The sequence below is a fragment of the Sceloporus undulatus genome, chromosome 2 (assembly GCF_019175285.1).
Source record: "Sceloporus undulatus isolate JIND9_A2432 ecotype Alabama chromosome 2, SceUnd_v1.1, whole genome shotgun sequence".
In the NCBI taxonomy this organism is placed as follows: domain Eukaryota; kingdom Metazoa; phylum Chordata; class Lepidosauria; order Squamata; family Phrynosomatidae; genus Sceloporus; species Sceloporus undulatus.
Genome location: NC_056523.1, coordinates 157,260,302 through 157,277,307, shown reverse-complemented (window position 1 = coordinate 157,277,307; position 17,006 = coordinate 157,260,302). Strand labels below are relative to the sequence as shown.

The following is a 17,006-nucleotide window of genomic DNA, read 5'->3' as shown; positions in this document are numbered from 1 at the left end:
TCCCATGCCATGCCATGCCATTCCCTGCCTTGCCTTCCCATATCAATCCCGTCATGCCATGCCATCCTTTCCATCCCCTGCCCTGCCAGGCCTATGCCAATGCCATCCCATGCCAACCCCCTGCCCTGCCCTTGCTGCTGGGGCTGGTCTTGCTGCAGCCTCAGCATCATCGGGAGGGCGGCTGCCTCTGAGTCCCCGGCGGCAGGGGCTCCAGGGGGAAGGGCTCCAGAGAGAGAGAGAGAGAGAGAGACACACACACAGAGGCTCCTGGCTGGCCATGGAGCTCGCCCTGCGCCTGCTGCTCCTGCGCCTGGCCTTGGCTGTCTTCACCTGCTCCGCCTCAGGTAAGCAGCAGGGAAAGCAAAGCTCCAAGGAGCCCTCCTCGGGATTCGAACCCAGGCCCCCAGCCAGGCTCAGAAGGGAGGCCCTCCAAGGGGAGAAGAAGAAGAAGAAGAAGAATGTAGGACTGGACAAAAGAGAAAGCCAGGAGGGCTCCCTGGAGATGCCAAGCGCCCGCTCCTAGATCCAGACCCAGGTGGAGGACCGGGCTGCATCCATGAAGCTAGGAAGGCTCTTAGAAATGTAGGGCACGGCCGGATTACGAGGCTCAAAGCCCTCTCTAGAGAAGCCAGAGGCATGCAGACTTCTCAGTCCTGGGCAACAAGTGCAGCAGCAGATCCCAGACCAAAGGCCGGGAACCCCCAAAGGCTCCCTCCCAGGGATGTCAGGGCAGGCGCCTCCCTCGGGTCCTGAATGGAGGACGCCCAAAGGAAAAGGAGGACAGGGCCCAATAGGCACCAAAAGCACTCCTGGAAATGCCAAGGCGTCAGGCTGGGAATGGAGGACGTGTGAGGGTTCCTGGCGGACATGTCCGGGGAAAGGAGGACCCCCGGTCCCCCTGGAAGCGGCTGGCCTCTCATCCCCAGCTCCCTTCAGCCCTTGGCTTTGGGGTTCCTTCCCAACGGGAGCCCTGGGGCTTGGTCCCTGGATCCCCCCCTGGATCCCCAAATCCCTGGATGCACAAGTCCCCTGAAATGGCACAGCCAAAAAAGTTTGCTTTTGCGGGGGGGGGGGGGGGAGACCATACACACATAATTGTTGTTGTGTGCCTTCAAGTCGCTTCCAACACGTGGTGACCCTGCCACACTCTGAATGGAGGACAGAAGGCGGGAATGTAGGACATGTCCTGGGAAAGGAGGACAAGTGGTCACCCTGTTTCTGACTTACGGCGACCCTCAGGCAAACCTCATTGGGGTTTTCTTGGCAAGATTTGTTCAGAGGTTTGCCATTGCCTTCCTCTGAGGCTGAGAAAGTGTGACTTGCCAAGGGCACCCTGTGGGTTTCCATGACCAAGCAGGGAATCCAACCCTGGTCTCTGGAGCCATAGCCCAAGACTCAAACCACAACACCAGCTCTCTCTCTCACACATACACGTGTCCCTCCACATTTGTGCATGTGATCATTCACGGGGTTTTATTAACATGTTCTCTCTAGGAATATCTAGGTCCTCCAGCAGCGCGCCTCTATGCTCAACTTTAACTAAAAGTTGCACTCAAGGAGATTCCTAGAGAACACTCCACTAGGCCTTTGTAACTCCTCCAGCACAACTCTATGGTCAATGTCTGGCAGATGTTGATCATGGAGTTGCACTGGAGGAGGACCTAGACATTCCTAGAAAGGTGTTCCCTCAGGTAAAAACATAGTGTGTTTGTTATTTGCGGTTTCCCCCCATTCACGGGGGTCCTGTGCCCCTAACCCCAGCGAATGTGGAGGGACAACTCTGTGGGTCTGTTATATATATATTCATACAGTGGGTGGTTGAATCTGTAGATAAGGAATAGATACAGGGGCTGACTGCTTATCACCTCAGGCAAGTGCCCTTGGGCCCCTTCAGAGGTGCCACCTTTCCTGAAGGCATCACAGAGTGAGGAAGGTGTGTTGCGGAGTGGAAGGAGTGAAGGAGGCAGGCAGGCAGGTGCCTGAGGAAAAAGGGCAGGAAATACCATGTCTCTCTCCCCACCCAACACAGGGCCACACTTATGGGGCAGACTAGGCCCCTCCGGGATGGCAGTGGTCTTAGTGAAAGCAAAGGGGTGGCAGCCCTGTCAGGAGCAGCTTGTGGGGGGCACAGGGAGTGTATGGAAGAAGAAGGGGGAAGGAAACCTTGCCGGGAGAAGAAGGGCATCAGGACCGGCAGTTGACTTCTGGACAGCAACCAATTTTAATTTAATTTTAATTTAATTTTTTAACTTTCTTTTCCTCTTCCCTTTCTCCTTCCCTTTTTCCTTTCTCCTTTTCCCCTTTCCTTTCCTTTCGGCAGATTTGCTGAAAAGCGAATGTGATTCCCCCCACAAGCCCCAGAGATAAGGAAGGAAAAAAAGTTAGCATTTGGTTATCTTGCAACCTGAAAGCTTACTTGTTTAAACCTCCAAGGCCTTTCCATATTCACATTCTGCCTTTCCAAACAACTTTCTGTGGCACAAGGGTTTTTGTTTTGACCGAGGGGAAAGAAGAAGGGGGATATCTATTTCATACTAGATAGCAGGTGGAAACTTTTTACCATTCCAGTTTGAGTTTGCAAACTTATAAATTAGGAATGGCTACTAAGGAGCTCTGAGTAAATATGTGTAAGAGTGCACTACAAAGTCACTTGTTGTTGTTGTTGTGTGTCTTCAAGTCATTTCTGATTTATGGTGGACCTAAGGCAAACCTATCCTGGGGTTTTCTTGGCCAGTTTCTTCAGATGGGGTTTGCCATTGCCATCCTCTGAGGCTGAGAGAGTGTGACTTACCCAAAGTGAGTTTACATGGCTGAGCTGGGATTCAAACCCTGGTCTCCAGAGTCATAGTCCAGTGCTCAAACCGCTACACCGCGCTGGCTCTCTATTAAATTATACTCATACACAAATCCAGACTCTCCTTCTAACCCAACCTTTTTCCTGGTCAATACATGTATGTGACCAATTGCCTAAAAATGGGAGAAACTACACATTGTATAGCAGCTGCTGGACTCGTGGCAGTCGGTAGCCAAGGGCTACCAAAGGGGACATTCTTAAGCACCACAGCATTTACATATTGTAAAAGAGGATGTGTTTGTTTCTTTTCTCTTGACCCGAAGCAATTAGCAAAGCAGGCAAAGCATAACTTTGCAGGGAATGGGAATAATTTCCATGAGAAACATCCAGCTTGGTGTTGCTTCAGTGGATCCTTTGCCTCAGTTTTCCCCTTAAGGCCATCTGGTGCTACATGTGTGGTTTTCTCCCTCCCACCCATTTTCTCTTTACAACAACCCTGTGAGGTAAATTGCATTCACACTATTTTTTTTGTCCTGAGGAGATGCCAACTGCCATGCCGATTGTTGTTCCCATTTTGTTTTGGGTTCGCGAATCTCTTTAAGTCATGGTAACTCTTGTGTTATTCACACAGTACATTGTTTGGGGGTAAAACGGAGCTGCCTCCCTTCCTTTGAATGATACAGAGTGATCCAAATTGATTCAGAAGCTTATTTACACTGCTGACAATGCAGATCCTTCAGGAAAAGTCGGGAAAAAAACATAGCAATTATCCATGGTTACGTAGGTTTTTTGCCACCTGCCCCGAAAGTGCACCAAGTGCCTTTGGGACAGGTGTGAACAAACAAGGATTCAACCCAGATTCATCTCAGATTATTTTTGTCATGTGAATGGGGTCAGAGTTAGAATTTAATCTGGTGTCACCTTGAGATGAGTCCACTTAATCCTCTTAAAATGCAGCTGGTTCTGGCCCAGTATTTGTATATGAGTAGGCACTTCCTTTGGAGTAAGTTAAACTCCTAAGAATGCAAAGATGGGAGCTTTTTTTCTCCAGCAGTATTTAAACAGGGATGTGCAGCACAGTGATTAACATTTTATTACATGAGAACCTGTCTCTTTGAATTCCATAATGAGAGTGATGGTCTCTGAGAAAATCCAAACCCAAAGGGTCTATTCAAATCAGAGGGTGGGGTGGGGTGGAAAAATAGGCCCTGCCTGTGCTGTGCTTTCAGCATCTTCAAATGGATTTTTCCTCCCTTCATGGCAATGTTCTGCCTTCGCAGGCGGTATCGGACAATCTTTACTCTCACCAGCTGTTGTCATGGGAAAGAGACAAGTAAAGATGAAGTCAACAAGCGAGAGGCTTGAGAACTGGAGCTAAACCAGCAACCAGAATCAACAATGGGAAGCACAGATCAACTGTGTGGAGGGGGTTCTGTTTGTGTGTGGGGATGTGTTTAGATAAACTTTATATACAGTATGTTTAAATACTCTGTGTATTTACACTCTAAATCCAAGGTGGGAAAGAAGGGTTGGACTAAAACAATCACTGACTCATCAATGGTCTTGCCCCAGAAAAGTCCTCATGTAATAAAGGTGTAAAATTGGGTCACCTGCTCCAGTTTTGCCGAGCCAGTGAGAATAACAAAATGCAACCAGTCATTTGCACACACAGACACACACACACACATATATTTCCTTTGTCAAATTCAAGTCTCTCACACATGTCCTCCTTATTGCCTTTATCGCAAACCAAAGGGCTGCTATTATAATTAGTAGTAAGGAGCGTATCTGGAAGGGAAGGTTGGTCAGTCTAATTTACAAGAAGTAACTGAAGTCCATGTAGTTCATATGGCTCCATCCGCACTACAGAAATAATCCAGCTTGACACCACTTTAACTGCCATGGCTCAATGCTAGGGAATTGTGGGAATTGTAGTTTGTTGTGGCAGAACAACTACAATTCCCAGAATTCCATAATATTGAGTCATGGCAGTTAAAGTGGTGTCAAACTGGATTGTTTCTGCAGTGTGGATGGTGCCTTGGTCTGAAAGGAAAGCTAACTCAATAAAAATATTGGCTGAAGAGAGACTATTGTCAAAACTTGGATGCTGAAAAAGGGACATCTAAGTAGGTAGTAGGCAGAATAGGTAGGTGGGCAGACATAGGAAAAAGTTTTAGACACTAGAAATACTACAGGGCACACTATAAACCCAAGTTAATAAAAAACACAATCTTAAGCAGACTTGCTTTGAAGTCATTCACAACCAAAGGAGTTAAACTGCTGGGTAAACATGATGAGGATCCTAGCAAGACAAGGAGATGGACCCATGAGGCTTCTTTTCAGAGCTCTCAGGCAGCTGCTGTATATTTTTGGGGATCTCAATCTTAGGCTAAACAATTATTCATCAATACACTTAAGCAGGCCAGAGGACACTGTCAACAAGGATTCCTGTGGATGGGAAAACTAAATAGCCGTGTTTGTCAGAGACTTTAAAACAATCAGACCAGGATGCAGTGTGAACCTTGCTCCCCGGATGCTTCCTGGACAGCCAATATTCTTTTTTTAGAGAAGAGATTGTTTATAAATGGTGCTTTTAATTTGTAATGAAAACAGGAAAACATGTTAAATCTGCATGGTTCTGCATCCTCACTGTTGGTCTCCTTTTTTCTTTCCCTTAAAAACCCCCACAGTGCTCAGGTCTAATCTGGGAGATGATACTTGGAGCACTTCCCATAACCTAGGTCAACACTTCCATCATCACAGCAGCTTGTAGCTTGTTGCATTGTCAAGATCAGCCTCCCCCAATATGGCGCCCTTCCAGCCACAAGAGGGCATTAGGCTGGGGATGGCATCACAGGTGGAGAATATGTAGCCCATGCGCCACTTGCGAGGTCCCTGATTTGTTTCTACAGCCTGAGGAACCCCCATGGCCTCAGCATCACCACTGTCAAATTTGACAGTGATGCAGTGCAAAATATATATTTGCATTAAAACGAAGTACATTTCAAAGGAAAACTGTGTGCCTGAGAACACAATTCTCCATTGAAACAAGGCATGCACTCTGTTCCTCCTTTTAGGGTGCAGATAGGGAGGGATTTCCTGTGTGTGTACAGTATATACATATGTGTGTTGTGGTCTGTGGCAGGTTCTCAGAACTGTCATTAACCAACATTGCACACCTCTCCTAGGTGAGAAAATATAGCTTACTGTAGTTGCTTAATCCTGTGAGAAACTTCACTGACATCTTTTGAGAAACTTGGGTTCTAGGAACCAAAGGGCAGTAGAAAGTCTGGGGGCTGCTGGCACTCAGCGCCAGCTCTGATATAACATCTTCAGCTGTCACTCAGAACTGTTGTTTCACTGATGGGCCTGATCTAGATGTGCCAGGCAAAGAGGACAAAGTAGGGCAAGAGGAGGAAAGGGCTGGCCTGTTTGCTGTTTACATGGCATTAACTGGACTTTTCACATCCATCTGAGGTACAGAAATGAACATAACAGTCAGCTGCATTGTATACATTCACTGTCTGTGCTGAACCAATGCCTTGACACAGTTAACAAACGAAGAAGAGCAGGCGAGTCTTGCAGTAAACGTGTGAGCATCCATGAATCTTTGGCCCTTTCATACTATGCAGCTGTTATTCTTGTGTGCCGTCTAGTCATTTCTGACTTATGTCAACCCTAAGGTTTTTCTTGGTGAGTTTCTTCAGAGGGAATTTGCTATGACCATCTTGGACAGTGTGACTTGTCCAAGGTCACCCAGTGGGTTTACACGGCCAAGCTGGGATTCAGATCCTGGCCTCCAGAGTCAGTCCAATGCTCAAACCACTGCACCACATGAATAGCACCATTATTCCACTTCAACTGCCATGGTTCCTTATTATGGCATTCTGGCAGTTTAGGGAAAGGGCTTTCGAAATCCTCAACCTGGGAGCACCTCCGATGCCTCTGCCTAATTACAAACCCCAGAATTCGTGGTGTAATGGTTTGAGCGTTGGAGTCTGACTCTGGAGAACAGACTTCAAATCCATGCATGGGCATAGAAACCCATTAGGTTACTTTGGGCAAGTCACAGTTTCTCAGCATCAGAAGGCGGCAATGGCAAACCTCTAAACAAATCTTGTCAATAAAACCCTGTGATAGGTTTGCCATAAGTCAGAAATTATTTGAAGGTACACAACAACAACAACAACAACGGAAGGTAAAGTGAAGTCATAGTGCTTATAAGTGTGTAGTGTGAAAGGGCCCTAATTGCTATTACATTTCCAACCAGTTCAATTTACCTTGACTTCACAAAGCAAGGCTTGAAGAGATAACTGAAATAAATAGATAAATATAGGATGGTCTGCCTTAGATGAGTTCTCCTGGTGAATAACCTGACAGCTATGGAATGTGTGCCAGGGATTACTACTCTCCCCACTTCTCCCCATGCCTTTTCAATCTCTCTCTCTATTTTTTGAATGCAGTGCCTTATTCTGGAAAGTCCATCCAGTCATTCAGCAAAGATGCTTATGGATCAGTGGGCTCACTGGATGACCAGACTAAGTCTCTCCTCAGGGGCAGAGACAGCATCACCAGGGATGATCCCATGGAGGGCCAGCCCTTGCCTTCAACTGCCAGTCAAAAGGTGAAAGTAGCCAATGCACACTTGCAGACCCTGGACAAAAAGAAGAAGATCAAAAATTTAGTAGAGAATCACACAGGTCTGAGGAAGCAGCCAGTTTTGCAAGACAAAGCTTTTCCTTCCAACAACCATGAGGAGGGTACTCCTTCCATCAATTCCTTCAGTCAAACCAACCGAATGCACACAAATAGGCTCCAGCTGGAAGCCACCAATAGCATCTCTGCCTACTTTCACCTGCCAGTATATCTCCATCATCATGAAAGACTACTGGCAGAAACACCAACATTAAAAAATGTTGAGCTTGGCACTGGGCAAAACTCTCGTGGCTTGGATCACTTCAACCGACCTGGCAAGGTACACTCTAACTACAAACTCAGCCATTCCCTCAGAAATGCCACTAAACCCTCCTGGATTACAAACCGACAGACATCAAGCTGGTTGGCTCACTTCACTTTCTTAAAGAATGGTAAGGTTGCAGAACAGAGATGTGCCTGCATTTGTAATCACATCAGTGCCAGTGTTGTGTCACTCCTGAGTCCATTTACAGAGTCATAATTTTGGACTATAATCTCATGCTAATTTAGTAGTGTCACTGAACTCAGCTGACATCCAAGTTAGGATCTGGAAATGTTAAACCCAGAAGGCAGTAATGATCAGTAGCTTTAGTTTACTCTTTCATATGTGCGAGAGGTTTTGTCATGGATCTAATTTGATAGAAGTGGCTGAATTATGCTTGGCATTTTATTTTGGTGGTGTTTTTTTTTAAATCCCTGTAAGTAGCACATAACAGCATTCATATTTCTGAGTGGTAACTATTATGTGAAAATTTGATACTGTAAAATAGGGATGGGACTCATGTGATCTTCCTACACATAACATCTTAGTGCAGGTGGAAGGAATCATCACTAAGTAATCTTACCAGAGATAGCAATCTGACATTCTTCAATATGCATGCAGTCCCATCAAGATAGTTCCATCAAGTCCCTACATGCATACAGTCCCATCAAGATTGGCAGAATGAGGAAGCTCCTTCAGGCAACACATATTTGGAATTATGAAAGGATGTGCCTTCAAGTCAATTGTTGGCCTCATCAATTTCAGTGGGTTTTCATTGTTGTTGTATGTGCTTTCAAATCATTTCTAACTTGAAGTGACTCTATCACAAGTTTAGTTAAAACTACTTAGTGGTGATTTCTTCCACCTGCACTAAGATGTTCAGTGTAGGAATATCCCATCCCAATTTTCTTGCCAGGATTTGTTCAGAGGGGGTTTGTCCCTGCCTTCCTCTTACGTTGAGAGGGTGTGACATGCCTAAGGTCACCCAGTAGGTTTCACTGGCTGAGTGAAGATTTAAATCTTGGTCTCTCAGTCTCCTGATCTGTCATTCAAACCACTACACCATGCTGGATTTCAGGGTCTTCTTGGACAAGAAATACTCAGAGGTGGATTGGTTTGTCTTAGCAACTTGTTAATTTAGTAATTTATTATTGTATTTCTACTGCAATGGAGAGGGAGAGGTGGGTGTGGGATTTGATTCCCCCTGCCTTTTTATGCCTTGGGTGCCAACATTACAGTTTTTTGACTATCGTTTACCTTGGCAATGGGGAAAAACAATGGAATTTTATGCTTTGCTTCAGACAGCAAAATCTCTTGGCTAATAGGTAATTTGGGTAAGACCTCAGAGTCTTGACAAAACCTTAATATAAATGTTTTGGTCTTGTGGAAGCTAAAATGGTACAGTATTGAAAAAGCCAGCCTGGTCTGAGAGTCAGACTAGGACCTGGGAGATCAAGTTTTGAATCCCAGCTCAGTCATGGCAACCGACTGGGTGACCTTGAGCAAGTCACACTCTCTCAGCCTCAAAGGATGGCAATGGCAAACGCCCTCTGAAGAAACCTTGCAAAAAAACCCTATGATAAGTTTACCTTACGGTTGCTGTAAGTCAGAAATGACTTGCAGGCACACAACAACACAAAAATTTATATTTTCCTACTGTAAACTAAATAAACGTCTCATGTGCAGATTGGCTAACAATACACAAATAATATAAATATGAACTTAAGTGGTGAGAAAAAGAGGAATTTTGGCCAAGGAGTGTCTGATGATCAGGAACCCTGGACCAGAGAATCAGGGACAGGTTCTCAATATTCAGGACAGATCATAAGGAGCTGACCTTATACTCTTTCAATAACTTCTCAGTTACCCGTCCCAGATTTATAGAGGTCTGGTTTGGGTTCTGGCCCTCTATCTGTTCCAGTGCATTACCTGATGAGTGGTAACTGTGGAGTGCAAGGACATGCTTTTAAAGCTGCTAGTTTCTCAAGATAGGGAAGTATCTGTGTCAGGGATAGCACTTGGTAGATTGTCAGCTTGAAGGTCTCCTGACACTTGGGTTCATGCTTCTGTGGTGGCACTAGCTCTTCCAAAGTGGCTGGTCCCTTATCCCCCTGTGAATTCTGGTCATTGCTCTTGGTTGGGATTATGACAGCATGGAAGTGACTTTCAGCATATAAAGGCATAGAGGAGTGGCAGAAAAGTTTATAAAAGCACTAGGATGTACCTGTAGTGCAAGGCCACCCAAACAAAACAAAAACTTTCATGGGCCCAGAAAAACATAGAGGCTGCTAGTCAAGACCTTTGGGCTGGGATGGTGGCATCTCAATTTCAGGGCTGTAATTCCTCTGCATATGAGAAGGAAGGAATAACTGTAAGGAAGGGCCTATCTTTTGGGCAAAAATAATCTCATGCTGAAGATATGCTTCTGGGGAGAGGACTGTGATAGTGAGAGACTGGATTACTAAAGACAAAGACAGCCCATATTTTGGTGACTGACATGCCTGGTGCAAAGATTAGAGATACCAAACATCATCTAGAAAGTAAGGACAGTGGAGACAGTAGTTGTGCTGCACATCAGCACCCATGACATCCAAGGAAATGTTGCCAGTTAGGTCATGGGAACCAAATTTAGGTTGCTAGATGGAAAGTTGAAACCCAGGCTCCGCCCCTACCCACTGGTAGCCCTCTCCAAAATGCCAGACAGACAGGTGAAGGAGATGGCTCTCCATATGTAAGATGTTGGGTTTAGATTTGGTAAATATTTTAAAGGAGGATTTTGAGACAAGGCAGGTCTGTCCAAAAAGGACACTAATTTGAACCAGCATGGAACCAAAATCAGACATGTAGCAATGAGGAAGTGGCAGAACAGCTCATAAAAGGAACTCTACAAAAATACTGAGAAATGGGAAGCATGCAGTTCATGCTGAGCCGTCCCTAGGGAAAGTAGGTGAAAAAATGTTTCCAGTTGCCAAAAAAGCGAACAGGCCATGAACATATGATAAACTGGATAGCCAGTCAAAAAGGCCTAAGAATCATGAGGGGGAAATGGATGTGCCAGAGAACATTGGGGATAAGGATGACACGATGTATATATATTTCTATGCTAATGTTACACTCCTCCAAGCTAAGATACAACTGAAGCTTTGAGGAGGAAATATAGATATATCAGATTCAGATACATATTTTCCCTCTCTCTAGAATAGTGAAGGAAGCAGATATCATCGTTTTAGATTGGTTTTTGTTTTGTTAGGATGATAGAGAAGCATTTACAAAATCTTCATCTCAATTCCAGCAGCTTGTTCCTGCACCCAAGATTCTCTAGCAAACATGGGTCTTGTCTGGAATTCCTAGGAACAATGTTAAATGGAAGATGAGATTTTAAAGAGGTGCCTGAAAGCTTAACAGTTCTCTTGCACAACAATGAAGCTGCTGCACCAACAAGAAGTGCTGGACACAAGGAGGGTAGGGGAGGATGATCTTGAAATGTGCTAGGGAGGTATATTGGGGTGATATTCTCTGACAGCACAACAACAACAGGAGAAACTGGAAAGTGACCAAGATTTCATGCTGTCCACGTTACTTGGAAGCAAGCCCCACTTAACAACGTGGGGCTTGCTTCTGATTAGACAATTTGCAGGACTGCACTATAAACATCTTTGGGGGCTACTGAACTGTTCTGTGTCACTGCTTGATTTCTCATATTGGGAAGGTGTTGCTGCCACTCCAGTTCCTGAACTGCATCAGTGCAACTTCTGCATTCAACTCTTTTGTTCTTGTTGTAGGTGCTGACAGTACTGAAATATGTCTGAATGACTGCAGAAGAGAGCATGAGGAATTGGAAGCCTACTGTAGCAGTGAATTTGGTGAGCTTCTCCAGCCCCATCAAGCTGGTTATGTATAGGCTTTGTGTAGCTTCCAGGCTTATCTTGCTGGCACACTGATTCCATCTCCATGCTTAAGAATCTCTTAGATTGATGTGAATTCCAACTGCTTTTATTTTTGCTATCATTAACTTATTATTAACATTCTGAGAGCCAAAGAGCAGTTATAGAAAGATAAGAATAAACAGAAATAAATTTCACCTAATTTTTTCCCGTTTTGGGTCATGCATCTTGAAAATGCTGAACACTCTTGCTTTACATGACCTCAGTGGCTGGGAATTATAAGAGGAGTAGTGGAACAGATTGGAAGGGCACTAAACTGGAAAAGGCTGACCCATGGCATTATGGGGCAGGCACCCTCTGGGCCAGAGGCAACCTGGTGCTTCCCAGGAGTTTTGAACTGTAACTCCCAGAGTCCCTGATACTAGGCTGATGGGGCTGCCTGTATTTGCTTTAGGTCATTTTAAATAGTGTTTGCTTTCCAGCAGATCTGTTGGATTTAAGTAGCTCTTAACTCTGTGGTCTATGTCTGAAACACATATTGTAACACATAATTTTTAAAGTTATAAGCCTCACTGTTTATTCTATTCAGTTTCACTTTTGTGTTTTTTTTTAAATGTCTTTTAAAATTTCAGTTAATCTGAACCAGGGATGGAAATTCATCAGCTCTCCAGATGCTGGACAGCAATTCCCAGCATTCTTCACCACTGGCATGTTGGCTAAGTCTGTTGGGAGTTGCAGTTCAACATCTGGAAGGTCACAAAACTGCTTCTCCTGCTCTTAACCATATAGAGATGCTGAAATATACCCAGTTGCTACCGGAATAGATCCACTGACTCAAAGGCACCTACCTTGACTTACCAGTTTCCATCAATTCAATGGGCCTAATTCTAGCTGGAACTAAACTCCAGGCTTGAGGTAGGAGAACTGCTAAAATGGATTTTAAAAACAGATGTATAACCCTCTTGTTGTTACTGGGCTACATCTCCTATATGGACTTTTTCACAAGGAAGAATGCAGGACCATTCCGAAAGAAGAAAGTGGGGCCAATCCGGAAATGCAGTTACTGTACGTACCACCTCATCACACACAAGATCAGAACAGCATCCATACAAAATAGAGCGCAGTGCCAATATGGAAGAATTCATCACATGAGTACATACCAATTAGCTTTCTATTTCGAATTAATGTGTTTGTGCCTATGCAGAGAAGGCAGGATCGCGTCTTGGGAAATCGCAGCAAAGGTTCATGGGGACTGCAGTCTGTTTGTAGCAGTTCCTATTGGAGCATTATATTGAGCTATCATGTTGTTGCTGTTTGCCTTCAAGACTTATGCCAGACCCTATCATGGGGTTTTGAGGGCAAAATTTCTGCAGAGGGGGTTTGCAGAACTTTGACCCCCCCCCCCTTTTGATGTCCTTGCCCTGGCCCCTCTGCCTTCCTCCTCCTCCTCCTCCTTACCCAGCCTCTGGAGCAGAAGCGGGGCCAGGGCAAGCTGGCAGGGGGAGGAGGAGAGGGATATGGAGTGTCGCTGCTGCCCCACTGCAAGTCACACTGTCTCAGCCAGAGAAAGGAGCAGGAGGCAGGCCCAGGAGCCTTTTGGCCAGGCTCCGGGGGTCTCTTCCTGGCTCCTCTCCTCCCTCCCTCCCTCTTCCCTCCGGCTGAGAGAGTGTGACTTGCAGCGGGGAAGTGGCGGCGCTCCACGTCCCTCCCCTCCTCCTCCTCCCCCTGACGGCTTACCCTGGTGCTGCTTCAGCTCCAGAGGCCGGGTAAGTTAGAGGAGGAGGGGGAGGAGGAAGACAGTGGGGAGGGAGGAGAGGAGCCAGGAAGGTCCTTTGGGGGTCTCTTCTCTCTCTCCCTCCCTCCCTCCCTCCCTGCTGCCTTCCTCCTCCTCTTCCTTACCCAGTCTCTGGAGCAGAAGCGGAGCCAGGGCAAAGCCAACAATGGAAGGAGGATGAAGAGAGGGACGCGAAATGCCGCTACTGCCCTGCTGCAAGTGGCACTCTCTCAGCCAGAGGGAGGAGGGCCCAGGAACGCTCTGGCCAGGCTCCAGAGGGTCTCTTCCTGGCTCCTCTCCTCCTTACCCTCTGGCACTCAAAGGATTTGGGGAGTGTTTCTATCGAATGCAATCCCATGGCAATCTAGGCATGCATTTCACAACAGGTAAATGTGAATTGAGTGCGAATTTGGAGGGGAAAATGATTTGTAAATTCAATAGTTAACCAAATTTAAATGTTTTTGGGATGATTTGCCATTGCATTCGGATCAATGTTGCATTGCTCTCGGCGTTGTACGATAATGTCACGTGAAAGAATGTGAAACCCCATGATTGACTCCACATTGACCCTGGGATAAACTTCCAATTTCCCCAGTGTGAATAAGTCCTATAAGCTCTAACCAGGATGGCTGGTGGTGAGGAATGATGGGAGGTAATCTGATGCCTGGAGGCAATATGTTCCAGTGCTGCTCTAAAAACGTTAAAACCCAACCACATTTCTGGGATTACTTTATCTAATTCTAGGATTAAGACTCTAGGATGTAGCCTGTGAAATGTCTGCATTTTTTGCAATTGCTAATAAAAACACATTGATGGAAAAACAATCCCTCGTATAAGTGATTTGCAAAGACTACAATTCATACGTTATTAATTTATGACACAGCTATCCTTTTATTTAAAATAAAAGCTTATTTCAGGTCACCCTCTAATGAAACCTGGTGACTGGTAAAATCAGTGAACGTCTGTTGCCCATTTTACAATTTTTATTAGTTTTATACTTATTGGCAAGCCCCCTCTGAATAAATCTTAACAAAAAAATCCTGTGATAGATTTGCTTTGGGCTGCCGTAAGTCAGCAATGACTTTAAGGCATAGAATAACAAACCTATTGCTGAGGCTAGATAGAGGGACATATTTATTGTTCTGTACACTGAAACAGTAACACTATAGCTATAGGTCACCTTTTGATATGAATTCACAAAGCTGTACTGTTAGAAATAGTTTCACGTAACTGAAAAATGAGTATTCAGCACACAAACATTTAGGTATAAATTATTCCCTCTCTTTTTTTCAAAAGTAGTGAATGGGATTGTTCACGATATTGCCACAATACATAAAGGAACACGTTTGGTGACACTGTTGGTAAACAGTAATGGATTGTACAAGATGACCCGCCTCTACCTCAACCCTGATGGCTTCTTCTTCCGAGTTCACATGCTAGTTGTGGATGCCTTGAACTGCAGTAAACCCTGTCCAGACTTCAGACTGGGTAAAGAATCAGAGTCCTTTCTCTTATGCAGCCAGGTAACCTTAGAGGGGAAATCAACATGTTGAAAGCATAGATACTGTGGGTTAAATTTTACAGAAGAAAGTTTGTCTGGCTGTTATTGTTATTAACATTTGTACCTTGCTCTTCTGCCATAAAAATCAGCTTACAACACTGAGAAATGAAACTGAGCTTACAGTGTAGCAGATACAGCACAGAAGGAAAAGGGATTGAGAGAGAGGAGGGGGGAAGGAACCTTGAGTAATAGTCTTTTTTTTTTTTTACTAAGTGCACCATATCAGTGCTCTAACTGTAAGCACAATGGAAAGGCTGTTGCTTTCTCTTCCTCTAATGGTCTCAGCAGTGACAAATGGCAGCAGGAGGGATAGTAGTGTAAAAGTATTTCTGGGGTGTATGTGTTTACAATCTGCAAAAGAGGCCCTGTTATCAAGATAACATTCACCAGCCATTAAGGGTCTCTATGTAATTTAGACCGGTTATATGAAGAGGAGATTTCTATTTTCCTGAACTCTCCTCATGTCAGTCAAAGAGGACCTAGTGAATACAAAATGGCAGTTATGATTGTGTAACGAAGGGGGAAAGGCAGGTGTAGCACTGAGAAAATCTCTTCAGTGGATCTAGTGCATTAGCCTTAACTAGCCTCAACTTGGGAATGCAGTCTGGAGTAGTTGAGATAAAAAACAGTGTTATTACCATGGGCTCTGAGAGTTAAGAGTTGGAGAGGAAACCTGAATACTGCCAGAGATTTGGTTAGTTTAGCATAGCTTATCATATCTGAATAAGAACAGAGCTTATCACTCCGCTTAAATAACCCAGTTGACCTCATCTGAATTTAAGCCTAAATCGGGAGGCAGCCAGGTCCTACTGAAAGTACCTGTTGGGTGAGTACAGTCTGGCTGCAGCCTGAGCCCCAGGTGAGCTCTGGCAGCTATTTTTCCAAGTCGGAAAGCTCCCAGCTTCAAAATAAGGCTGCTGGAGCTCACCTGGTTTACATGGTAAACTTTACAGGCCTGAGTCAATAGTTAAGGTCTAAGTGCAGCACTTCAAACTGCCTTGCAGAGTGAAACATTCCAAGTCCAAAATGATGTACTGCAACCAGTTTTTGTCACTACATGTTGCAGCAGGTTAAATCCAAAAGACACTCAGAACCATGGAGGGGTATGCTATTTTTCAGGTTGCCGATACATTGTGATGGGTCAGCTCTACCACAGGAGGCGGCAACTTCCTGCAGCTCTGCAAGAGCATGTGAGAGGACGGCTGAGGCCAGGGGATGGCCTGCTTTGGAGGGGCAGAAGCTATGTGAAAAGGTTCAACCGAAGGTGGCATCAGAAAGTTCAAAGGGCAGCACACACCAAATGCGGATGAGGATACAGCAGACACAGCTCCTCTGGGGCACTAGCAGGTTGGACTGCTGCTGGAAAAAGAGAATTCCTGGCTTTTGCCGTAAGGCCAGGGGAGCAGGTCTCCTGGTTTCATGTCTAGTGGGGTGGTGGCAGAGGGTGGGAGGAGAAAGCTGTGGCACCCAGTTGTCGAGGCATGAGCTGCAATTGGACTCAATCACCCATCAGCTGACGCTACACAAAAACCACAATAAAACAGTTTGTGTTTCAAGCCATATAGTTGCTGTGGAATTTTTTTACAGCTTAGGCCAATCTGCTTTTAGCCTAGCCTCAATTTATAGTTAAACAGAATTCCACAGCTGATAGCCTTATCCTTCAGGAGCAACTCATTTTTTGAAATAAAAACAAGAATACAAGAGTATGAGATTTCTCTGTTTATGAAAATTAGGCCTTCTCCATTCCTCCCTCTCACTATGATCTCTTCTTTCATAAAGCTTTCCTAGTCTACCAGGGAAGGTGTAGGAAGGCACGGGATGTGCCATATTGGGCCGGAATTGGGAAGGGGAATTCACAAATGTTAAGGGGCTTGCATAAATCATGTCACCATTCACCTTTGTTTATTTACAGAAGTTATTTATTTTGGGGGTTTCTGCTAACCTCAGATGCACAAATATTCCTGAGCCAGTAAAGCTGATATTAGCTCTCCAAATGGCAAACGTCTTTCATTACTAAGTTATTTCTGTTGTTTATT

At 45.1% G+C, this 17,006-nt stretch overlaps 1 protein-coding gene across 1 annotated transcript; it reads left to right on the top strand.

Annotated features, from left to right (window-relative positions):
* The first annotated feature begins 262 nt into the window (after positions 1-262).
* On the top strand, positions 263-17,006 carry C2H17orf58 (chromosome 2 C17orf58 homolog). The gene is made up of 5 exons (XM_042455905.1): positions 263-344; positions 7,258-7,881; positions 11,534-11,614; positions 14,706-14,897; positions 16,090-17,006. Exons 1-5 carry the CDS (start codon positions 278-280, stop codon positions 16,278-16,280), a joined length of 1,155 nt encoding a protein of 384 aa, XP_042311839.1. The 5' UTR covers positions 263-277; the 3' UTR covers positions 16,281-17,006.